The following is a 26,353-nucleotide window of genomic DNA, read 5'->3' as shown; positions in this document are numbered from 1 at the left end:
TCAAAGAAGCCAAAGCTCTCTTGCCAACACCACTTGTGTAGCCACGCATTTACTTCCATGATTTGACTGTCTCTGCCTGGGCCTTTTCCTTCAACTGGGAGGATGAAGAAGATCACTTGCTCCCCAAACTCTTTTATCCTTCTTCCCAGAGCCATGTAGTCTGCAAAGTCATTTCTATCCTCCAGGAGAAAGACAAACATGGCACATCCCAAGCAAGTCATGACAGCCGATCCCTCACTATCCAGATTTCCTACCTTGTAATGTAATGCCTCCTTAGATGATGTATTTACTGCTTGTAGAAGCCTGAAAGGCAAAACACCGTATGGGCTCTCCCCCCAGGCAAAATCCCTCTGTTTGTTTCTCCTCTGTTCACTGCATAATTTGACTGTTACCTTGTGTTCCCCTGTGTCTGTTTGTTGTACCGCCTGGCATCTCTTGTCATATAGGCTTAGACTGTAAGCCTAGACTGTAAGCTTTGTTTGTGTGTAGTGTACTGAGCACAGTGGGGCCTAAATCCCTGCCTGGAGCTTTTCAGCATTAAAATAATAGAGATACTAATAGAATAGTGATAAGAGAAGGTCCTGTGACATTTAAGCAAGCTTTTTACATGAAACAAGGAGTGTCTGTGAGAAAATGGGAGAAAATCAATATATCTTGAGTAATTTAATATGAAGGCTAACTGGTATGGTCAACGTAGAGTTGTTTATGACAGCAAGCAACCAAAAAATGTGATAGGTGAAGTATTATGACATATGTGCTCAAACAACATAGGGGCATATAGGGTTTACCAGTTTATGGTAGGTAGAAGTACTATCATTTTGCACTGATATCACTATTGTATTTATAGGGAAGACAGAATAATCACTGTTCACCACTCAAATTGCTATTGCGATTTCACAGCCGATATCTGCTCTTAATTTTCCATAGGTCCAACTCTACTGAGTTGGGAGAGAAGGAGGTGTGTATATAAGAATAGACACTGGCTTTAGAAGCATCTCCTAAGGGGAGGGGGCAAGATATAAATGGGACCAGATTAGCAAGAACTTCTATAGAGGTGACAGGTTTTGCAAACCTTGATTTGGACTCCTATTAGGCAGGATTGCTGTATGTTGAAAACCCCTCTGCAGTACACCAGGGACTTGATCTAAAGCTCCTTCAAGTCAATCAATGTCTTTCCACTAACTTCAATGGGCTCTGGATCAGGCCCCAGCTGCGCCTGTTTTCAACATACTGCAATAAGTAAGAGTGTTGGTTTTTTTAAAATTTAACATGAGCTGGGTTATCAGGCTGAAAGGTCTCAGCAAACCTGGTTCTGATGTTTGAGCTCCATGAAATGATGCACTAGATGGTGTTCCACATGGAACAACAGGATAGTCATGCACTACCATTCAATAGCTCTTCTGAATTGGTAACCTGGTGGCAGGAGTGCACGTTCAACGCACTTTGGGAAATGCTTCATGCAGTTGTACCTTGTGGAAAGTAGTAATGCCAGTTGGCTGTTCAGAAGTAGGCGTGATACTGTGATCTGCTCTAATGGGGTCAAATGGGTCAAAATGTGACAGAGCAAGGTAACCCTGAATGCCACGAACTCCCACACGTAAAGGATGAGTACAGTATTAGTTTACTTACATTTGAAACATTGACTACGTGGTACATTAAGCTCTGCAAAGAAGCAGCACGCTGATACATTCCACCTGCACTAAATGTCCCCAAGGAGTGTCACGGAATAATTGCTGACAATGCATAAATGGTTCCAACCATATAAACACCTGTAAGGCTTTCTGCTCCAGAAAATAAATTCTACTCCCAGAGAGAGAACTTCATCAGAGCATCAGTGATGGTTACATAACATTAGCCTGGTATTTCTTAGTTTGCTGCACAAAATAAACTCTCTGAGGCACCTGGTAAAGGACCATTATTTACAGTCTGGTTATAACCATATCTCCTAGAGCAGGGGTGGCCAACCTGTGGCTCTGGAGCCATATGCGGCTTTTCAGAAGTTAATATGCGGCTCCTTGTATAGACACCAACTCCAGGGCTGGAGCTACAGGCACCAACATTCCAATGTGGGTGGGGGGGGGGGGGGCTGCTCACTGCTCAATCCCTGGCTCTGCCCCAGGCCTTGCCGCCACTCCATCCCTTCCCGCCCCCTCCCCTGAGTCTGCCATGCCCTCCCTTCTCCCCTCCACTGAGCCTCCTGCATGCCACAAAACAGCTGATTGGGAAATGCAGGGAGGGAGTGGGAGGCGCTGATTGGCAGGATTGCCAGTGGGTGGGAGGCACTGGGAGCAGGGCAGGATGCTTATAGGGGGCTGCTGACATATTATTATGGCTCTTTGGCAATGTACAGTGGTAAATTCTGGCTCCTTCCAGGCTCAGGTTGGCCACCCTGTCCTAGAGGCTTGCATTATGGCTAGTTTAACATTCACCGCAGGAATATTACATGGATTTTGGCATACCAAAAGCCTAGGACTGTCCCTAGCCATGGGATAATTGAAATTAATCTCTATAGCCATGATTGTTACAAGATGATGTCATTATTAGAACTAGATGGGAAACTGATTTCGTCCCACAAGAATTCCAGATTTCAAAATATTTTCCAGTCCTGAAGTGGGGGAAATGTCAAAATTGTGAAAATTTTTATGAACTGAAAATCCTCCCAAAATTTCAGATCGGGTCAATCAAAACATTTTGTTTTGAGATCTTTGAAACATTTTATTTCAATTTTGACCTTTCAATTTTTAAAAAACATTTTTAAAATAATAAATTAACCTAAATTTCAAAATGAAAAGTTGTTCTGACCCCCCAAAATTAAGCTTTTCCTTTGAAAATGTCAAAATGCAATATTTTGACAATTTTGAAACTTTTTTCAAAAATTCTGTGAAATAGGAAATTTAGTCAAACTGACCCTTTCCAGTGAACAATTTCAGTTTTGACAAACTGGCATTTTCAGATGAAAAAAATTTTAATTGAAAAATTCCTATCCAGCTCTAGTCATTGTGCCATAATGAGGAGTTCCTTAGCCCATACACCAATGGGTTGTTTCAAAGATGTGTACTCTTGCAAAAGTACTGAAAAGACCTTGGCCCATTTTTAAAAGACAAATGCACAACGTAGGGACTGATCATAAAGTACTGATTTGCCAACTACTTTCTTTCTCAAGCCATTGGGTAACTCACTCAGCATTGCAAACTGTGCAAGACAGTAGCTAAGCACAGGTTTCACTAGCAAGCAGGGGCGGCTCTAGCATTTCCGCCGCCCCAAGCAGGGCGGCACGCTGCAGGGGGCGCTCTAGCGGTCGCCGTCCCGCGGCTGTGGTGGACCTCCCGCAGACGTGCCTGCGGATGCTCCACTGGAGCCGCGGGACCAGCGGCCCCTCCGCAGGCACGTCTGCGGGAGGTCTACCGGAGCCACCTGCCGCCCTCCCGCTGGGACGCCGCCCCAAGCGCGCGCTTGGCGCACTGGGGTCTGGAGCCGGCCCTGCTAGCAAGATGTGATGCACAGTCCAGAGCAATATCATATAAATGAACTAAAGACTAATAATTGCTGATGTACAACTTGGCCTGACAGCTATAGACAGCACTTTGCACAGATTCTGCACAAGGAATACAGCACTTTGAACATTTCACTGTTTTCTTGCAACATCAATGCTGATAGTACTTGGACTGCCTGACAAAATGATTTGACAAATTCAGTGAACATGCTTTATTACTTATTCAAATACAATTTGTCAAGGGTGCATGAACAATAATTGTACTGGGTGCATATAAACATAAATGCTGAGATGCACAATGTTTTACACTCATGTATGAATGAACAATATTAAGCCACCGACAGACTGAAAATGAAATTTCAATTCCAGAAGTGCATCATATTTTGCAAACTCTTAAGACACTGTCAAATGCATGGAATCATCAGTCAAAAGTTATTATTTCCAGTGTGCTTAATAATATAATAGTCTGGCAGTTGCACTGCATGCAACTCTGGCTCAGAGCATTTCTGCTTGGCAAAGCTTGTCAATTTTTTAAAAATTATTTTATAGTTTACTAAAGAGCATCTTGCACAGTTTCCATAGCCAGCAACCAGATGATAAAGGAATTTAGACACATGATGGTAGGATCTTCCTTTCTTCATTGGTCTGCCATGTCCACATTTAGAAGGCTTTATTTGTAGTTTGGGGCACATTTTGTCCCAGCTTCTAAAAGGTTGGAAATGCCATAGGTGTACTCATTTTTCAAGGTCATGGGTGGCTACTAACAGGAGAAGTATGGTCAGGTTCATGCTTACCATAGCCTAAAGGTGCAGAATCCTGAATATGTTTTTGGTCCTGTGATTACAGCAAAGTTTTCTCCTACAGTCTTCACAACATACACAGCTGGGATGTTTCATTAGAGAAGTTAGTATCTCTCTCAGGAGTAATGGAGAGTTTTAAAAAAACTAAACACAGCATTCTATATGCAGCTCCTTACACATGGCTATTCAGGCATCTGTCTCTATTTATTTTTTAAATAAGTGCTCTAACTTTTGGCAATTCTCTTCTCAGGGAGCTGACACAATTTTAACTGCTCCTTTTCTATTTTAACAATGTCTTTTATGGTGGTGTGTGGTTTGCGACCACTGCTCTGTGTCATGTCTTCTAAAAGACAAGTTTGGTCAGTATTCCCTGCTTCCTCATCCTCCTCATTGCGGTTTTCCTCCTCATCCTCTGAATCCATACTTTTTGCCATTCCCTTTCTTTTTTATGACTCCTCTATATAAGCACTATTCAAGACATGGGTGATCAGTATAGCATATTGCCTTGGGATAACTTGTATGTACTCCAACTTGTGTGTTCTGCTCTGGGCTGGCGGTATGAAGCTTCTTCAGTCTCTGAGGGATCTGACTGCTTTTGCTCAGCTGTAGCAGCAATATCTAGCTCCGCTTGATAAAGATCACTGCTATCTTGGGGTTCATCTACCAGTCACACAGCAGAATTGTCTGACACCTCAGAATTGTCTGACAGAACTGTCACTTTCAGAGAGGTGGGTGTCTGACAGGCCTATTCTAGTCCAAGTCTGAGCAATTGGTGTTCTCTGAGTTACAGTGCTAGCTAACTTGGGTTGCAGGGCAGACTGATGAAGAGAAGAATTATCAGAGAAGAATTATCGTACAGCAAAACATCAGATGGCACTGCTGGAGCTTGTGAGGAATGATGTGTGCGCCACTTGTCACTATTTCTGTTCTGAAGGATTTCTTGTCCCACCCCAGAAACAGCCGTTCAAACGCTTTAGCTGCTAGCGGGAAAAGAATCAAATCTGAGCATTTTCATTTGGAGCTGAAATATGGAAAAATATCAGTCAGTCAGTCAATGTGGCACAACAGAGGTGTTCACGCAAGGGAAATACTGTAGACACTGTGTACAGAAGCATGTTTTTAAAAGACCTCATACTCAAAAAGGTTCTGAACTCCCTGTGGAGATGCACATTGCCATTGTTCCACACTATCAATCTAAAGTGGAAGAGAGACAAGGTGGGGGAGGGAATATCTTTATTGGACCAACTTCTGCTGGTGGGAGAGACACGCTTCCCAGCCCACACAGAGCTCTTCCTCAGGTCTGGAAGTGGAAGATGCATTTTGCCGGTAAAGAACAATAGTTAGCATGTTGGGCATTGCACTTAATGCAGCCAATAGGAAGAGGTTAGGAGGTGATGAATAGGATGGAATATATTGAAGCCAACAACAGACTATTACCTTCCTCCATCAATCCCTAACTACTAAGAGAAGCCCAACATGTACTGAAAAAAGTCTGAACTGTCCAGCACTTAGGCCTGTATAAATTCTTCTGAAAACTATAATGATACAGCAGCAAAGAGTCCTGTGGCACCTTATAGACTAACAGACGTACTGGAGCATGAGCTTTCGTGGGTGAATACCCACTTTGTCAGATGCATGTCAGATCCAGACTAACATGGCTACCCCTCTGATATAATGATACAGTGCACTCATGAGACACTGACCCAGAGTTTTTCCAGGTTATGGCCAAGTTGCATGTAAATGGCATACAACTGATTATGAATATTAATGAAATGTTCAGTGACTACTTTATAAACCCTAATGCACACTTAATAGTAAGGTATGGGATGTTTTTCTATTTTACATAAATAAGACCTGCACTTTGTACTCTTACCTTCTCCACTGCTTTTAACAGCTACATTGCTCATCTTGTAACTGCACAATGATTAGTTGGCTCCTATTTGGACCTCATGTTGTCTCACAGTTACCACTGATGTGGATTCTCCGTTGTGAGACAATTCCTGAGGAATATCTTGCAACTTGGGATACATCTACACTGCAATTAAAAACTCATGGCTTGCCCATGCCAGCTGACTTGGGCTCATAAGGCTCAGGCTAAGGGGCTGTTCAACTGCAGTGTAGACTTTCTGGCTGGGGCAGGAGGCTCCAGGACCCTGTGAGGTGGGAGGGTTCCACAGCGAACGTGTGCAGTGCAATTAAACAGCCCCTTAGCTCAAGCCCCCTAGCTGACACAGGGCTGGCCACAGGTGTCTAATTACAGTGTAGACATATGTCCCTTTTCCCACAATAACCCTTGTTAATGTATCCATTTTGAGACCTATTTCCTACTTCCCAGGGGACACAGATTTTAACTAATTTAGAAAAGGAGTTAAAACAAAGCTGGGAGCAACAGCAGGTGACATAGTCTATGTGAGAACATAGCTATTGCATACAGACATGCAGAAAATCAGTAGACGGACTGAACAGCCATGTTGACGATTATTAACATCATTTTCAGCTGTACATTCATGTGCCAGTTAAGATTTACAGACATATACTCACATAGTTAAACTGATTTCCTCCTTGCTGACCAGTTATTTGCTCAGCACAGTGTTGATGGGGGTCTCTCTTTTGTGGGAGCTCAAACCAAGTTGGTTGCAGGTCCCCCATCTGTTGCTGTAGCCTGGTTATTCTTTTCCTCGGGTTTTCATTTGATTATTTGAGGTCACACCATTGTAGCTCCATCATCTCTATGACACTTTCCCATTGAGCAGATTGCAGATGTTACTTTGGTCCTTTGTTTTTTCATTTGAAAGTCTGCGTGTTTTGTGGCCCCCTTTGCCCAGGCATACACTCAATTTACAAGTAATTGAATTTGCAGGTTTAAAATGACGTCTCCTGAACCTATCTCCATCTCCTTTTTGTGACGGTTCTTATCTGTCATTGTGTCACAGGGTCTTCTCACTGCTAGAGGCACCTCCTTCTGGCCGTCCTGGGAATTAGCTCTGCCAGGCTTGCACTCTCCCTCCAGCGGTGTCCTCCCGTGTCCTGTCTTGGTCTGTAGCCCCCACAGATAAATCCCAGATCTGCAGTCTCCTCTGGTCAGGTCACTAAGGTCCTTCCCTTCTAAGGAATTCACAGTTCTCCCTGACCTGCTGTCTGTCTGGCGTCTCCAGCACCCTTGCCATTCCCCAGTGGCTGGTAAGGGAACCCAGACCCGCGCTCTACACTGGGTTCCAGCCCAGGGACCCTACAACAAGCAGCCAAAGTCTCTGCATGGTCTGATCCCTTGTTGCTGTTTCCCTGGGCTTCTTTCCACTCATTGTATTTCCTCTGTACCCCACCTCCTTAGGGTTGCCAGCCTACCAACTCTCTCCACTCAGGGACTAACTGCAGCATACTTCCCTGCCTTCCTATAGCCACCTTGCTGCTCACTCGACCTAGGCTTTATACTGACCCCAGCTTGTTCCTGCCCAGCTGAGCCTCCTTCTAATTAGTGGCATGTTCCCTGGCTCCTCCTTCAGGTGCACCCCATGAAGTTAATAGGCCTGCCTGGCCACCTTTACTCTTTTCAACCCTGTATAGGGTGGACACCCCATCACACATTGCTTAAGTCCCATGAGGCCAATTCCTTCCCACCACAAGGGCAGCTCTTGCTACTGCATTTGAGACTTCCTATGTGCCTTGAGTTGCGATGTTCAGTGCAAGTCCACATCTTTACTATGAGTGTTTGCTTGTATGGTTTTCAAAAGGAGTGTGCAAACAACGATTTTGCCTAGCTAGGAAAATCACTCCATGGTGGTGTGTCTGTTTTTCCTACAGCACCTCTGACTCCTTTGAGAGTCAGGTAATCTGTTACTGAGTGGTAACAGAAGTACTATGTTGCCAATATGCTGGTCAGACTGGCACCACCATCAAAATCTGCAGGCTGATTATTTCTGCTGGAAAAGGAGCAGAACTTCATGCTGCCAATTATAATGTACTATCACCATCAGACATCTTGTCAAGGAATTGCAGCCAGCAGAGTAACACAGTCCTCTAAGTAGCCTCTCAGATAAGCATGCCTTTTGAGACGCATTTTGCTGTTTGCCAATGCACTGCACACTTTGGGCTTGATCCAGTGCTCATAGAAGCCAATGGAAGTACTCTCACTGACTTCATTGGATAGTGAATCAGACCTTTGGTTTGTGCTCTATACAACTAAGTCCTAATGGCATCGTCACAATTTGTCCTTCCTCCATCTGTGTGGGGTACAATGCAATGATACTATGCTGAGAAGAAATCTGCTGTGTAGGCTTTGAGGCTTTGGCTTCACAAGGTGTGTTCCTCCCAGATTGCACCTGATTTAAACCAGTGCAGAATCATTAGGTAGTTTTGTGTTTCTTATCATCTCAGGAACATCGTTTGGTTACTCTCCACACCACTTTACACAAGCAACACAGAATTTGGACTGCTGTCTCTTTGTTCTCAGATGTCACTCTTCTCCAGGTACCTTTCTGACTCTATTATCCCCACTGCAGATTTTATTTTCTTATGTTCACCTCTTCTAGCCTCAATATCAATCTAGTCCTTACTCTTTTCACATGGGTACCACTTCTTTCTAGCATGGATATTTTCTTGCATTCCATTCCTTGCACTGATGACAGTCCCTTGGACACACAAAATTTCCACAACTTAGAGCATTACTAAGACCATTATTTTCGGCAACAGCGTCAGCTTAATCACATCCTCTGAAAGCATCAGCACCAGCCCCAACGTTAAAGTGAATCTTCCAAATGTTGGTTCTGTGATATCAGACCTTAAGAAGTTTTTAACAGTTCCAAAATATTTCTTTCAAATATTCCTCAAAACCTAATCTGAACCTGGAAAGATAAGGCAGAGACATCCTCGTGTCAACCTCATAAAAAAAGGTGTGTGTGTAAATGCCATTACATTATTTTTGATGTAACATCATTAATTTTGGACTGACTCTTAGAATTGTGTATGTAATGAGGTACTCTCTTGAGCAGAAAGCCATCAGAATGAAACAAGCTGAGGGAACTATTTCCCCCAAAGATAAACCATCTCACCAACAGCAATACGTTGTGCCATATAAACCATGGAAATTAGAAAGATTCACCTGTACACCTACTTTATATTCCGGTGGTATCCTGGCTCCAAAACCAAAGGCTGGGAACATTTTATCACTGAAAATAAAATAAAAAAGTGTTTTTTTCACCAAGAAATGTACATTGTTCCACTAAACATTTATTCCTTCATATTGGTCCATGAAAAAGGTCACAAAGCAGAAGAGCCCAGAAAAGGTTGCTAGATCATACATGTCATTTGGTCACCATTGTTTATGTTTGCAAGAAACGTCACCCTTTACTCTCACATTTAGATTCCTGTTTGTATTTATCAGAGCATCCTGAAACACAGACATTACTAGATTCTTGACACTTTTCTCTGAGACGGACTGTTATACTCTATATTCTGACATGCTGTTTGGTTTTCTTTTCCAATTATGTCCTGTTATTTGATATGCCTACTGTAATAGGTTGCTGATCAAGGTCCTGATCCTGGAAAGATTTAAGAACGTGGTTAACCATATGCACTACGAATAGCCCCATTGACTCTACTGGCACCATTCACCATGTATACTGTTAGTAAATCTTTGCTGGACGGAGTCTACAACTTCTCAGATGCTCCCAACTCTAGCAATTCCTCCCTTATTTCTACAGCTGGTGGCTGCCTGCCTTTGGCTGGTCATTGTTGCCACCCGTAATGAACTGCTAGTTATTGCTCTCTCTTTCTCTCCTCCCTGCCCCCGATCCAGATCCAGCAGGACACCTCCATGAAGCATAGCACACTGAAATAAATTTAGCATAACATAAAAATGCACTTCCCCATCACACAGCCCATCCCTAATAGAAAGAAAAACGGAGATTGCATCATGTGAGACCAATTGAAAAAAACCCAGAATAAATCAGTAATGACTATATTTAAGACTAGTAGGAATATCTGTTTCATAGTAGAAACAGCACAACCTCTGTGATGGAGAGAAAGTATAAATGAAAGAGGTTTGTGACAAGAGAAATGGGAGACAGGAAGCGGAGAAGGGCAAGAGAAGAGAGGAGTAAGACAGTGTACCGTGAAGTGCAGAAAGAGACAGGGGAGGAGTGTCAGGTGAAAAAGCTAATGTTTTTGGAGATTGAGACTAACTGGAGGAGTAAAATTGTCTTGGAGCATCCCTGAAGTGGGGAAATGGATACAGAGCATGTTAAGTGTAGTCCTATTCTGTTTTCTGCCCCATGATTGAGGGTAGCGTGGGTTCCTTCCAGTATTTTAGAAACAATTTTCATATAGGTAAGATCTATAACATAGTTCTTCCAGATAAGAAGAGACAGAATCACCCTCCTCACGATGACAGAGTCTAGTGAAGGGAGGATTGTGTAATTAAAGGTGTTTGGATTTGGGTTCATAGAACTATCCAGGTGGGAAGTGTCTTCTAGCAACATTACAAAAGGGGAAATTTCACCTACAGCATGAGGGTTTCCATCTGTAACCTGACTGGTGCTTACTAAAATCTGTTCAAAGATTTTATTTTACATTAGACATAGGTTGGGTGATGAGCTGGTATATTTAATGTCATGGTAAATTTGCTTCCAAGTGTTACAATGAGATACCCTGTTCTTCATTCCAGTTTGATCATCTGGATGGAGAGCAGAGAGATCCTGATTCAGGAGACCAGGAGACTACATGGACACTGATTTCCTTCTTACTTCACAGAGCTCATCTTTGTAGATGCTATAGACCCCTTTCTCTCCATACAGTATATGGAAAATGACAAACTGTGATGACACCTTGGCCTCCTTTCAGCAAAGCACTTAGGCATCTGCTTAGTCTTAAAAATGCTCTTAAATCCACCCCATTCAGCAAAGCATTTACACACATGTTTAACTTTAAACAAGGTCTTAAGTCCTAATGAAGTCATTAACACACATGCATCAGTGCTTTGCTGACTTGGATTCAGCTGCCTCTGCTTGAAGACTGCACTGACTAGTCAGGAGGGTTCCCCAAGAGGCTGAGTTTCTGTTACTATCTTGGGAACCTCCAAAAATGCACAGTTTGGGGCAGAACCTTTAATTGGCTCTGTGGTCAGTCCTTGACATTATCTAGTGACTAACTCATGACTGCAGACATACTCACAGAAATATATCAGCACTCACTACACTATATCAGCATCCTGCCTGAAAAGTGCCATGGTATTTCTGGTCAATCATTTGGGAGCAGGAGCAAAATGGAAGTTTTTTTTTTAAAAGCTCTTAGACGTTGGGGACTTCCTGGCTTCGGGGATTGACAATGGGGAGTGGAAATAAGTCACCATGCCCAGATCAATGGTGCCTAACAATGGCTTGGCTGTAGTGAGTAAAAGTTGTTCCCACCTGAGGGCTAAGCTCTTATGAATTGCTGCCTTGCTATGAAATGTACTTGCTGTTTGAATCTGGGGGAATGTAATATTGTGTCCCATATGCTATCCTATATGACAATGAATCATTTGCGTGGTAATAAAACATTCATTCCAAGAGATGTCATAACCAAAGGGGGCAGTGAAAATTTATGACAACCATCTCCTGATTGCCTTCCCTTTGATTAAACACTACTGGAAGTGGAGAAACCCTTTATAATAGATGCAAATTAGAAGTCAACTACCCATTAAGAGGCTAAGAAATAAGAATCAAAGAGACAGCAAAGTGGGAGAAAAATTTTATGTTACATCAATGATTAAACATGGCTGGTTTATCAAATTAAACCCTGTATTGCTGTGATTGAATAGATTTTAAGACTAGAAGGGAGCATTGTGATCATCTAGTCTGGCCTCCTGCATAATACAAGTCATAAAATTTCACCCTGCAATTACTGCATCAAACCCCAAAACTTGTGATGGATCTAGAGAACATCTTTTAGAAAGAAATCTAACTTTGATTTCAGTGGTGTCCCTCCACAATAGGTATTTCCATTGTGTACATGCTGCATATCTACATGAAAGGGGAAATGGAATTTATCAAGGTGATAAATGATTATTGCTAAAAAACTTCTCTTGTCTTTTATATCTCATCACCATCTGATTTCCTTTAATCCCTTCCCCTGCAGCTTTGTATGCAATATGGAAACCCTGGGCTTGATCCTCAGCTCCATTTCTGCTACTCTGCCCTGATGAAACGTAGCAGGAGAAAAGCTGCCAAAGGGTCGCCAAGAGCTCCCTTGGCTTCAGAAAAATTCCTTTAGGTACAGGGGATGGGTTAGGGCTGTGGAGGAGACATGACAGAGGGCAGTGGGGCATGGCATTCCACCACTGCAGCTGCTGGCAATGTAATTTAGAACACGCCTGCAGCTGCTCTAAGTTATGTCAGGAGTTGTTCTGGCATTTGGACAGTGCAGGATGGGGGCTGCCCCGAGTGTTACTGATCCCCAAGAATACACCTCTGGCTCTCTCTCACACGTCTTCTTTCAAATGTATTTATCTAAAAAAGAAAAAGAAGAGAAATCATTACAGCAGAGTGTTTGGGGAAGAGTGGGCTCTGGTGTAATGATTTTTTCTTTTTCATATAAACACATCTAAAAGAAGACTTACAGCCAGAAGTGTATTATTGTTTGTACTCCCTATTCTGTCACAAAGAGCTTTGGGCATACACATGTAAACTGCCAGCCACATCATGATGGACAGCACTGCCAAATACATCGGAGGAGACAGCAAAGGCAGGGAAAGACAGTGGTACTACACAAAACCTAAGGTTGACTCTGGAGTGTTAATGATAAATAAATACTACTACTACTACTAATAAAACCTTACCTTGGGCAAAACCATTTTAAAAAATTACAAAGAAAGAACACCTTGCCAAATTCACTTCATATTTTTTTGCAGTTTTCCAGTCTACACACAGCAGGAAAAGCTCCTCTGAAACTCAAAGCAAGGCATAATTTGCAAAATCCTGAATGATTTGACTTCGGGGATAGTAAATATTATAAAATATACATGTCACCGGGAACAACAGAAAATCAACATGAAGGTCAGCTATGACAAGGATCACACATTTTGGAAACACGTCTTGAGAGTTTGCATTTCACATAGTGAGAATTTTGAGCTCTAATCCATGTAAAGAGGAAACTAGAGAAGCCGGTGACAACTACAAAGCTGTCCTGGTAGGTTAAATAGTTGCCATAATTGTGCTGCTTCTTATTTGTGTGCAGAGATATGACTATTGATATTTTATTCTGCTAAGCAGATGCATAACACTTAAGGGATACTATAGACTGACTGAGTAGATTAGATTAGATTTAGGCTTGGACTCGAGTAAGAGGAAAAGTCAGGGCTAAGGCTCAGGTTCAACAGAAATGTTGTTGATAAATATAAGGTAACACACATGGAAAGGAATCACATAAATTACTCAAAAATTGCTGGGTTCTAAACTAACCATTCAGAAAAAAGACTTGAGAATCATTGTAGACAGCTCAATGAAAACATCTGCTTAATACACAACAGAGGTTAAAAAAACAAACAACAAAAAGATAAGGCTGTAGAGAGGACAAAATAAAAAACAATCCTGAAAATATGCTACACCTTCACCTTGAACACAGAGTTCAATTTTTGTCACTTTATTTAAAAAAATAATATAGACGAACTAGAGGGAGTTCAGAGACAGGTGACCAAAATGAGAAGAGATATTTAAATGATTTGGACTGTTTAGTTTCGACAAGAGACTAATGAAAGGAAATGAAAGCATTTTGTAAATTTGTGAATGGTACAGAGAAAGTGAACTGCGATATCCAATGAAATTAAATGGCAACACAATAAAAACTTATAAAAGGAGTTATATTTTTAAACAACACATCATTAACCTGTGGGACTCCCTTACAAAAGCTATCATTGAAGCCACAGATTAATCATTTATATGGAGACTATCCACAGTTTTATTTAACTGAATAAAACTTACCAAATATAGAAACCTTTATGCTTCAGGGCAGAAGTCAAATGCTACCTGAAGGGAGATAGGACAAAACTTCTCCCCCTGGGTAAGTCACATGAACCCTCCTCTGAAACCCAGTGGTACTGGCCATTGCTTGAGACATTGAATTAGCTGGATCATTTGTTTGGTGATGCTTTCATTCCTAAATTCATGGAAGTCACTGAGAGCTATCTGTGCTCAGCATCTCTGAAAATCAGGCTACTTTTATTAAGTATCTAAATACAGATTTAAGTACCTAATTTTAAGGCATCCACATTGGGAAATTTTGCCTTTAACCTGTCTGTGTGTCATGTTACCAATCTGTAAATTGAGGCTAATACTTATCCAACTTGTTTCGTTATTGTTGGCTTACTTTTATCAATGAAAGTACTTTGGCTGAAATTCAGCAATGTGCGCACCTGCTAACTTGAAATACGTGGGTAGTTCCGTTGACTTCAACTGCTTCTAGTTAAGCATGTGCTTAGGAGACCCTTCCAGGAAAATTAGTAATGGGGAAATTAAGTTTAGGTTTTGTAATGACCCATCCACTCCCAGTCTTTATTCAGGCCTAATCTGATGGTATCCAGTTTGCAAATTAATTCCAGTTCTACAGCTTCATGTTGGAGTCTGTTTTTGAAGTTTTTTCATTGAAGAATTGCCACTTTTAGGTCTGTTATTGAGTGACCAGAGAGATTGAAGTGTTCACCTAAACTTAATTTCCCCATTACTAATTTCTCCCTACTGTTAGTCACACCTTCTTGTCAACTGTCAGTAATGGGCCACTCTCTTACCACTTAAAAAGTTATTTTTCCTCCCTTGGTATCCTGCTGTTAATTGATTTATCTCGTTAGACTGATCTCACACTTGGTAAAGCAACCCACATCCTTTCATGTATTTATACCTGCTCCTGTATTTTTCACTCCATGCATCTGATGAAGTAGGCTCTAGCCTATGAAAGCTTATGCCCAAATAAATTTGTTAGTCTCTAAGGTGCCACAAGGGCTCCCCATTGTTTGAACTCTCTCTGTTACAGTAAATTTTCCCATGATAATATCAAATATTGTTCTCACTTAAATAGACAACTCAAATTGCCACATTAAAAGCTGAATGCCTATTACACATTTAATTTTTTAAAAAACCATGAAAAAGAGCAAAAAGGCAAAAGAGAGAACCATCATTAACCTCTATTAAAACTGTAATCTTTTATGTTTAGGGCATGACTTGGAAGAAAATGAGCTGAATTAAGTATTTTATCCCTAAACCATATGAGTGAATCATGTTCCTGAGTGTATTATTAAGTACTTATCTCAGAAGGTCTTGACGCCAATAAATATGGAATCACAACAGCTTACAAGGGATTAGCTGTAGCTCCAAAGAAAATACAGCAACCATTTGAAATACTTTAACATTTCCAGTTCTTCATCACAGTTGGAGTTAGGATACCCAGGGCTGATCTGCATGATCTGACAGGGCCAAATAATGATGACCTGGGTTTGGGTCAGGTTGGGTCCAATTGCTCCATGCATGGGCAGCAGGTGGCAGGAACATGTAGCCTTCTTCACCTCTCATGGTCCTGCACAGCAGCTGGGCACAATTCACTGATTTCCCTACACTCCCCCTGAATTTCCCCAACACCCCCCTCCCCAGTTTTGTGAACTAGTTATGTGCCAATTTAGTGACTGTTTGGAAATTTGAATTGAAATTGAAACATTAATACACAGTTTAAAAGCACATCAGCGTATGATAAAATACGTGTATCTGAAAAAGTATAATAGATTTGAAAAGTATGAACATAGACTAGCTTCCTTATACAGCTGTTGTTTTTTATGACAATGTCAGTGCATTCATTTTGGTGATGTTGGCCAACCTAATTGTCATAAACAGATAAGATTTGATTAAATCCCTTCTACTGTGGATAGGGGAAGGGGCTAAGACACACTCTCTCAGTGGTGAGACAGCTTATCTCCGGGCAGAGAGGGGAGGGGGAAGAGAGAATTTCTCCTGGGTTTGATTCAAGCAGTTTGAATCAGGTATCTCTTTCCAGTGGCTAGCAGAGAGGGAGGGGGGAAGTGGGCTGCTTCCCTGTGTGTGGGAGATTCAAGGAGTTTGAATCAAGGTATCTCTCTCTCCGGAGCAGGCTGGAGAGAGGGAAGAGAGGGGAGGGGAAAGGTTCCTCCACTGTGAGTTGATCTGTGTTCCCCAGGGAGTGTCTTTGAAGGGAGACAGGGGGAAACAGGGTGTCCCAGCCCACGTATTGACCGCGGTGGTGGCAGCAAAGGGGACCTACCCTAGGATTTTGGGGTGGGGGAAGACATGCGGGTCCTCACTTTGAAACCCCCCAGTTTCAAGTGAGGGTAGACTCTGACACTAATAATTTCAAATGATGATTTGTAAGCACAGTCTAAATGAGCTCTCCCTGACAGCTAGTGATGGGCTGGGGCTGGGGGGAAAGGCTTTAGGACCAGATTGTATTTACATTCACACCTAATCTACCTAGGTATCCAGCAAACAGAGCTGTGTTGCCCAGGTGATAGATTTTGGCTGGGATTGGGTTACAAATCACTTGAATGCAGGGGGGAGAGGGAGGGAATGACATGTTGTTGTTCTTATTGTTTGAGTAAAGGGCAGTAGAACTGTACTTAGCCTGTGCTGACTGAGGGCATCAAGAGAGAGGGTGGGGACCTGACCCTCTCCATTTTGTTTAAAGACAGAGCTGATTGGGCTCCATAGATAGTCTTTTGTTCTGTTAAGTGACCACTGAAGCTGAAATCACTGATAATCAGGTCTAAGGGCTTAGTCCTGCTGTGGGGACAGTATTTCTGTGGAAGAGATGGCCCAGACTGCACTAGCAGCGAGGTTCCTCCACTGAGAGCTCAGCTGAAATCGCTGAGAGCTGGGTAGATCCTCAAGAGACCAGGTCACAGTGGCAGGTGGCAGCAGAAGGTGACTGCGCAAGGCCATTGGCAACAGAGTGGTGGAGTGAACGGTGGCACAACGAACAGCAGTGGCCAGAGCAAACAGTGAGCAGCTGGAGGAATAAGCAAGGTGCCTTCTTGCCCCCCATCTGGAAGGTGTACTCACGTGAAAGCACCTCTGAACTGTGAATCTCCACTGACCAAGGACAATACCGGTGAGTGGGGTGCAGTGGAGGGAAAAGTGAGGGGCATGTTAAATAAACATTTGTTTGTTGGACTGTATTTTAGTGACTTTGCTCCAGAGTGCTAGGTTTGTGACTGGGAATGGAAGTTTATATAAATATGTTTCCTAGTAGGCCAAGATTTTTAAAATGCATTACTTGCCAAGGTTGTTATTTCACATCGTTGCTATCTTGAGAGGTCAATATGTTGGGAAGTTTCTGTACTAAACATTTTTATTATTATAATTAATTTTTACATAAGAATGGTCATATTGGGTCAGACCAATGGTCCATATAGTATCCTGTCTTCCGACAGTGGTCAAGGCCAGGTGCTTCAGAGGGAATCAACAGAACAGGTAATCATCAAGTGATCCATCCCCTGTTGCCCATTCCCAGCTTCTGGCAAACAGGCTAGGGACACTCAGAGCACGGTATTGCATCCCTCCCCATCCTGGCTAATAGCCACTGATGGACCTATTCTCCAGGAATTTATCTAGTTCTTTTTTTAATCCTGTTATAGTTTTGGTCTTCACAGCATCCCCTGGCAAAGAGTTCCATGGGTTGACTTTATGTTGTGTGAAGAAATACTTCCTTTTGTTTTTTTAAAACCTGCTGCCTATTAATTTCATTGTGTGACTGCTAGTTCTTGTGTTATGTGAAGGATTAAATAACATTTCCTTATTCACTTTCTTCACACCAGTCAAGATTTTATAGACCTCTATCATATCCCCCCTTAGTCATCTCTTTTCTAAGCTGAAAATTCCCAGTCATTTTAATTTCTCCTCCTGTTTCATACCCCTAATCATTTTAGTTGCCCATCTCTGTACCTTTTCCAATTCCAATATATCTTTTTTGGGATGAGGTGATCAGATCTGCACACAGTATTCAAGGTGTGCACATACCATGTATTTATATAGAGGCAATATGATATTTTCTGTCTTATTATCTATCCCTTTCTTAATGATTCCCAACATTCTGTTTGGCTTTTTTGACTGCTGCTGCACATTGAGTGGATGTTTTCAGAGAACTATCCACAATGACTCCAAGATCTCTTTCTTGAGTGTTAACAGTTAATTCAGACACCTTCATTTTGTATGTATAGTTGAGATTGTTTTCCAATTTGCATTACTTTGCATTTATCAACATTGAATTTCATCTGCCATTTTGTCGCCCAGTCACCCAGTTTTGTGAGATCCCTTTGTAACTCTTCACAGTCTGCCTGGGACTTTACTATCTTGAATAGTTTTGTATCATCTGCAAATTTTGCCACCTCACTGTTTACCTATTTTTCTAGATCATTTATGAGTATGTTGAACAGTACTGGTCCCAGTACCGACCCCTCAGGGATACCACTATTTATCTCTCTCCATTCTGAAAACTGATAATTTATTCCTACCCTTTGTTTTCCATCTTTTAACCAGTTACTGATCCATGAGAGGACTTCCCTCTTTTCCCATGATGGCTTACTTTTCAAAACTCAATTTAAATTAAATTTTAAATTAAAATTTATATATTTTTAAAAATCTAGACCTGTTATGTATTTTGGTGTAACTTGAATTATCCTTATGTTAAATTTGCATTATCCTAAGAAAACATTTACTTTATTCATATCTCTTTTATACATCTCATCAGCCCTGACAACCCCCCGCCCCTTAAATTCGAACACCTCCCCTAATTTCAATTCCTGGGGAAACCACAGGCACAATTGCATCCCTATGCTCCCACGGGGTGGGGAAGAGGTGGGCCATGGCTCAATACTCTGTCTCTGCCAGCCATCAATGCTGCTAGATGTAGGACTTGTGGGTTGGATGAGGACAAGTGGAGGAGTGTGGCAGCAGGAGCAGTCCCTCTGCACTCAGAGGGATTGTATTCCTCTCCGTGTGGTGCCAAATCACTCCCAGTGCAGGACAATACTTGTTAAGTACAACTGAGCACCCAGTTTTTAGTAAGTCCTTGGTTAAGCAAACTTCCATTGAGGTTAATGGACCTGAAGATTTGGCCCATAATGCACAGTAGGTTTCCGTGGAGCTGAGGGAATGGGTTGACATTAGTTCTTGTAATACAAAAACTGCTGCGAGGACCTAAAAGTATAATAAACTAAGGCTATTGTTGCACTGTTTGGCTGGACACTGACAGAAATTCTACATGGTCCTGTCATAAATATTCAAAATCTAGACATTAATATTCATGCATCAGCTTTAGTTATAGCTGTATTTGAAATGCAACAAATTACAAAATGCTTCTTAGTCATCTTCGGGGAGCTAGAATCTGCTGAATAATATAAATTTATAAAATGGGGCTTCAAATTTAAATAAATTTAAAATTTAAATTAATTGGAGATATACCAATCTCCTAGAACTGGAAGGGACCTTGAAAGGTCATTGAGTCCAGCCCCCCTGCCTTCACTAGCAGGACCAATTTTTGCCCCAGATTCCTAAGTGGCCCCCTCAAGGATTGAACTCACAACCCTGGGTTTAGCAGGCCAATGCTCAAACCACTGAGCTATCCCTCCCCCTCTTTCAAGAGCATGAAGGTAATGGCAGTCTCACCTACAAGAGGCATAACTAATGAATAAGGGGAATACAAATTCCCTGAAGCTAGTCACTGAAGGACATCTACTAATGAAGTATCTAACAAATGCAGTAGCCTTAAACTTCCCACAATTATCATTAAAAGAAGACTGAAAAAGCTCTGCAGTGCAAAAATACCAAGTGAATTCTGAAATTCATAGGCTAAGCAAAAAAAGGTGTAAATATCTATTGAAAAGAAGCCTTTGCAAGTGAGGTGGGAAATGAGTGAAGGGAAATGAAAGGTTATGGTGATAAAATGTAAAAAGACATGATTGTCGTGCTAGATTATAGCCTAGTAAAATAGCATAATAGGAGAGGTGAGACCAAAATGGCAAGTTTCCTTGTTAGTTTATAAATAAATTGGCCGTGACCTGATTTATACTTGCAGGTGTAAAACGACCTAATTTAGTAAACATCCTGTGTTGAAGAAATGGGACTGCATTGTTAGAAAGAGTTTGGGGGTGCTCCATGAGACCATAGGAGGGCTCTTACTAATCTTTAAAATACTGCAATTTCCAGACTGCCAGTCAAGTGAGTTCTTAGGAGGATGTGTATGGGTCTCTGTAGTTTCCAAAGGGTTAACTCTAAATTGCACTGGAAGATCAATGGAATTGCATAGTAAACTTGATACCAAACCCACACAAAGGACAGTTTCACAACCCTTTTGTCTTCGAGGCTTCGAACTCCACCTGTGTTGCAGAGGATATCCTGCCCTTGGGTAAATTTCACTGAACAACAGTGAGAGTCTGTAAATAGGACAAGTGCAGTTTTAACGTTCCAGACTGTACATCATGCTGCACCACAAAGCAAAAGCATTGCTACATATATTGGGTTTTATCCTTTTCATTGCATCATGATAAGCAGGGGTGGAATTACATTATTTTTAGAGTTTCAGTGATGTGAGTGACATGATATGATTTTTCCCTACAATGTTTTTCATTCATTTTAATTTTGTTTTCTACCAGAACTAAACAGATGGAAAATTCATTGTGTCTGGGAGCTAGGGAAAGTAGGAGCATATTTAGGCATATATGTTTGTGCAAGAGAGATTTTTAATTTGCTCCTGTAAGGGAATGAATTTTCTAGGATGACCAGAAGAGAAGTATTTGTAGTGACCCTTCTGTGACCCAAGAGGACCAAATTCTCTGCTGGTGTAATTCAATTGAAATCACAGCGACATTCAGATTGAAGAAAATAATAAAAACAGATACAGCAAAATCAGAAATAAAACATGTTGATAATTAGGTATTCAACTAGATGCCCTATCCAATATCTAGGGGAAAAAAACCCTCCTCTGAGCTATTGATTTGGAATCCAAAATCAAGTTAATTTTACAATATATTTGCCTATTGCTGAAGTCAAATCCTCACCATAGAACTCCTGAATCATCCACATTTACTATACTGAGAGCGTATATTTATTTCTGGACACTTTAAACACATTTTCCTTGGTTTCATCATTTCAGTCAAACAAAAGCCAGCAATCAATGACAGTTGTGTCCATGTGAACAAAACACAAACTACTACTCAGAGGTCTGTGGGATGGAATACTGCATCTTCCTAGGGCAAATCTAAGCAATAAAGGGCCAACCACCACTTTCAGTTATACCTGTGTAACCCCACTGACTCCAAAGAGGTGATAAAGATGTGACTGAGCAGGCAATATGGCCCCACGTCTTTCTGCTATGTGACAAAAGGTGTTCACTCTTGTTACAGTAACTGATTAAAATTGCATGAAAAGTACTGGAACATTCTTTTCCTCTGTGAACTGATGGGTTTCCAACCAGGACAAATGCTAGCTCAGCTAAATGCTAGTATAACTGAGGGGAGCTACAGGGCAGATTATAATATAAATAACTTGCTATATATTTGAAAGATGCAGGGAAGAAATTCGCTAGTCTGAAAGCTCCATATAATTTGTAAATAGGAACATGGGGATGATCTACTAACTAGTTTGTCCCCTGCTGGTGGAAGATGCATCAGACACAAAGCTGCTGCGATACTTATTCTTAGCCAAAATGAACTGCCACCCATAAAGATTTATGAAATTACCTAATTTCCACAGTAGATGTATCGGACTATCTATGCTACACTATTTTCTACTGCATTTGTGGGTTATAAGGATCTGCTCTTCAGGTCACTTTCTTTGGAGGGAATCACCTCCAGACAAGTTACATCTACTATTATTTACTTGTTAATGCTGACAGAGTGCTAAGAATCGCACAAGACAAAGTTCTAGCCCTGAGGAGAACAGGCTGAACAGACCAAATTGGAGACCTCAGAGGCAGTTTCTCTCTTAGAGCAACAGTTCTATTGTTTTATCCATGGAGAAAGCAGTACATTTTGTTGACATGAGCTAGCATTTGTGAATTTTGAGGAAGTGACTCCGATAAGGAATTTCAAGGAGACCAGCACTGAACAGGGGTGAAGATGAGAGCAGTAAGAAATGAGAGCAGAGACATGGGCAGGAGTGGAGTTGAATATGTACCAGAGAAACCATTACAAAGTCAATCTTAACAAACGTTGACCACACAATTCTCATAGAGATTTCCTGTTCTAATTACAGAGATACACTGTGATGATGGTAGCCAATAAAGGCTTTGTAAAGGTGACCACTCCATATATGTGTATGAGTGTGCATGCACAATATGTGATGGCCAAGATCTTGAGGATCTAGTCCAAGGATGAATTAATATAGTACCTAGTATATAATCCAATGACTATTTAAAAATACCATCTGTTCCAATTCAGTTTCTGACCCTGACTCACCATAGCACATCAGCATATGCTTAAGTCCAGTTAAAGCCAAATGCTTAACGCTAAGCATGTGCTAAAGATTTTGTTTAACTGGGGTGTGTAAGAGTATTGTTTTCATACTTCTTTGTTCGCTTTCCATTTTATTAAAGTGGTGCAATACATGCTTCAAGAAGTATGAAAGTATTCTTTTCCCACAATGGTTTCTAACCTTATTTAGATAGTCTGATTATCCTTTTTTGCTTACTAGCCTCTAGAAAGGCTGCCTCTGTAATTAAAGTGATAAACAGATATGTTCAATAATTAACAATATTTTTATTTATTGAGCTGCATGGGTAGATTAATTTTTAACATAGCTTTAAGTAGTGAATTTATGAAAAAGTAAGTGTTGCATACAGTGAAAACTTACTAATTAAAAGCAACACCCTTTGGCCACAGATTTAAGTAATTAGTATTGTATTAACATTACAACCAAAGTCAACTTCTGCTCTCCTCCTTGTCTCTGACATTCTTTTCATGTATTTTCTTCAGATGGCTACAGCAAAGGTATTCATTGTATATTGCTTCATCCACAGTGCAGGTACAAAATAGCTACAGAATGAGCTGTCTGTTGATTTTAAGATATTGGGATGGGAATGGATTCCGTTTAAAAACTAGATCTTATGAACTAAGCCTAGAAACATTATTTCCCTCCTAAAGGCAGAACACTTAAGCAAGTGCTTAGCTTCATGAATGGAACTCCAATGGAACTTGCTTAACTTGTGTTTAAGGTTGCATCTATGACAAACCACAAAGTGCCCTTGGAGAAAAGGGGTGGGCTGGTTCTAGGTCTGAGAAGTTTCATTTTTAGTATTTAGTATTCAGTCAGAGCAGGGGAATTTGAGTCATCCAGGCATAAAATATTGAGGCAATAACTATTATTGTTTTTAATTAATAACAGAACATAATCAATAAGAATTATTATATACTGAGCACTAACAATGTTCTGCAAGTATGAGAAGCTAATGTCAAAACTCACCACAATTGCAATGGGAGCACGATCAAATCCTAAAGGGTTTTCAAATTTTTTATGAATGTTGGCCAAGATGTTGGATTTGTAAAGGGTTTTGGATTTTCACTATGAACATTTTGCACTGCTCTAAGCATATATTATTCCTGCACTTAGCTGGAATTATTTACTCTTTGCTCATTAGTAGCCATTAGGGAGGTGGCTGGACACCTGTATTTTACATTTTGGTACTTTAGTATTCAGAAACAATATGTGGATTTAGAATTAAGGAGGTTATTTGCATAAATGAAAAAAAGGTGTTGGTATCTGGGGACAGATACAACCCTGCTTCCATATGTTTCAAGGACATCTTGAAACGTAAAAATAGACGATTATCTCTGAAGGTGAACAATCAGAGAAATATAAACTAAAAATAATTTTGTATCAAGTTTTGAAATTTCAAACTTTTAGAATGAGTAAAGTGGATACTGCTTACTATGAAATATTTACAAAACTATGGGAGAGAGAACACAATAGAATGGTAGCATGAGATGTCCAATGATTTTGTGATGTGACAAATATTTTTTAAAAATTGTAAATACATTTACGCTTCATCTTTTTTAAAGTTATAAATGTTAATTTGATTATATGGAACCTCTTTTCCTTTTCACTAAGGTCCCCTGATATTCCTCTGGCAGTGTAGCGGGGCCTGAAAGTGGGTATAAATGTAAAATGTTGTGTAAAAATTAGTCATAAAAGGGAATCTAGGACCATATTGAATAGTCTGATGATGTATGTTGCATCCACTATTAAGAATAAAGGTTCCAGTTGAGCAAAGCCATTAAGCATATGCTTAACTTTGAGCATATGCTTCACTCCATCCATATTTAGCAAAGCACTCAGGTATGAGTTTCAGTCTGATGGATGCAACTAGGGTTTATGTATGAGCTCAAGTATTTTGTTGAATCAGGGAAGAGAGTCAAAAATAAATGTTTAAATTAAAATAGAGAATTTTATTAAGGGGGGCAGGAGATTAGAAATGTAATTTACAAGCAGCAAAATACAAATTAGAACATTTCAAACACAAGGCCAGATTTTCAAATCCAATCCACTTCTTTTGCTCCACACTTACTGTAATTAAAAAAACTATACTAATGTGGAATCATTTACAAAATTTCTCATAATTCAGCTGTGTAGGTGGAGCGGATTTTTAAACAATGTAGCTTTATTTTAGACTGTATGAACAGACTCTTTTCAATCAGATTCCAATTCACATCTTCCCCTTACAGAGACAGTCATCTCTGTGTAATGATAAAGTGACACTCATGGTTGTTTGGTCATTTTCCAACACCATCTTTGGGAAAACAAATCATTGAGGCCATCAGGCCAGACATTTTAATATACTATATGCTTGTGGAGATATACTGTATTGCTCTGACTTACAGCTATGACCTTCAAAGAGAGATGCTCTAAAACACCATGAGGGACACATCTGTTATATTATTGCACTGTTATGTGTTAACCAGATATGCTAGCTAGAGTTGTTAACATAACAAAAGCACAACAGAGCTGGGCCAATCCTGAGGAAGAGTATCTCTTTGAATTATAAACAACATATGGCTGGATGGAAAATGGTTTTCCCATCCCATGAGACTTTTCAAGATATATAAAAAATTTTCCCCTGTCCCAAATTGGGGCAAAGAGTCAAAATCTTGAAAATTTTCCTGAACTGACAAATTGAAAAAAAGTATCACAACATTGTATCAAAACACTTATTTGATGATTATGAAATGTTTCATTCAAATTTTGACTCTTTTCCTTTTAATCTTTTTTTTAGTATAAATTAAGTAAGACTTCGAAACAAAAGGTTGTCTTGAACCAAAAAAAAATAAAAAAATAAACTTTTTGTTTCCAAAATGTCAAAACAGGCCATTTTTTGACAATTTCAAAACCTTTTTTCAACATGTTTTCAGGACATTCATCAAAACCAACTTTATCCCACAGACAATTTCAGTTTTGACAAATTGGCATTTTTTGATGAAAAAACATTTAGTTGAAAATTTTCCAAACCCACTCTATTACAAACACTGATTCACTTTGTTGACAAATATATTTGCAGAAAAAGATGTTGGGAACTGTTTTGCAAATATGTATTCACATGAGTATATCTAATCCATCTATCTAGGTTCCTATTTGGTGCTCATCACAGTGGTATCTAAGCACCAGTTATATTTGTTAGGTATCAAGGAGATGTTTCCCATTATGACTAGAGAGCAGCTGCATAGTCCAAGGAGATGCAAAGTGATTGGGGGCCAGCTGCCACAGACAGGATATAGTGAGCTTTCTGTTTGTTTGGTTTTTTGAGTTAGGGTTTTACCTGTATAGGGCCACAGAGCAAAGCTAAGACTTTCAAAGCAATGAGTTATTTTGCCTCTCAATATTCGGGTGCCCAACTTGAGACCCTTAAAGGGGCCTGATTTCCAAAAATGTTCAACACCCACCTTCTGAAACATAGAACCCCTTAAGATTTATCAAGTTGAGGAATTCTAAGATTGAGGCAGCCAAAATCATTCGTCACTGTTGACAATCTTGGTTCAAGTTTTTACTAGTGTTAGATTAAAAAAACAACAACCTGTTATGGCGGCACA

The 26,353-nt window shown here is 40.5% G+C and overlaps 1 protein-coding gene across 8 annotated transcripts in view; it reads right to left on the bottom strand.

Annotated features, from left to right (window-relative positions):
- Positions 1 to 26,353, bottom strand: part of CPNE4 (copine 4) — a 342,555-nt gene that overhangs the window by 18,765 nt on the left and 297,437 nt on the right. For 7 of the 8 annotated variants that reach the window (XM_045002785.1, XM_045002784.1, XM_045002791.1 and 4 more), the window contains one exon: positions 9,392 to 9,458. In XM_045002785.1, coding sequence (XP_044858720.1) covers positions 9,392 to 9,458 — 67 coding nt within the window. The remainder of the gene's footprint in view (positions 1 to 9,391; positions 9,459 to 26,353) is intronic. The other variant, XM_045002790.1, reaches the window with a different exon arrangement.

Source organism: Mauremys mutica, chromosome 2 (genome assembly GCF_020497125.1).
Source record: "Mauremys mutica isolate MM-2020 ecotype Southern chromosome 2, ASM2049712v1, whole genome shotgun sequence".
NCBI classification, from domain to species: Eukaryota; Metazoa; Chordata; order Testudines; family Geoemydidae; genus Mauremys; species Mauremys mutica.
This window is presented reverse-complemented; position numbering and strand designations above follow the sequence as displayed.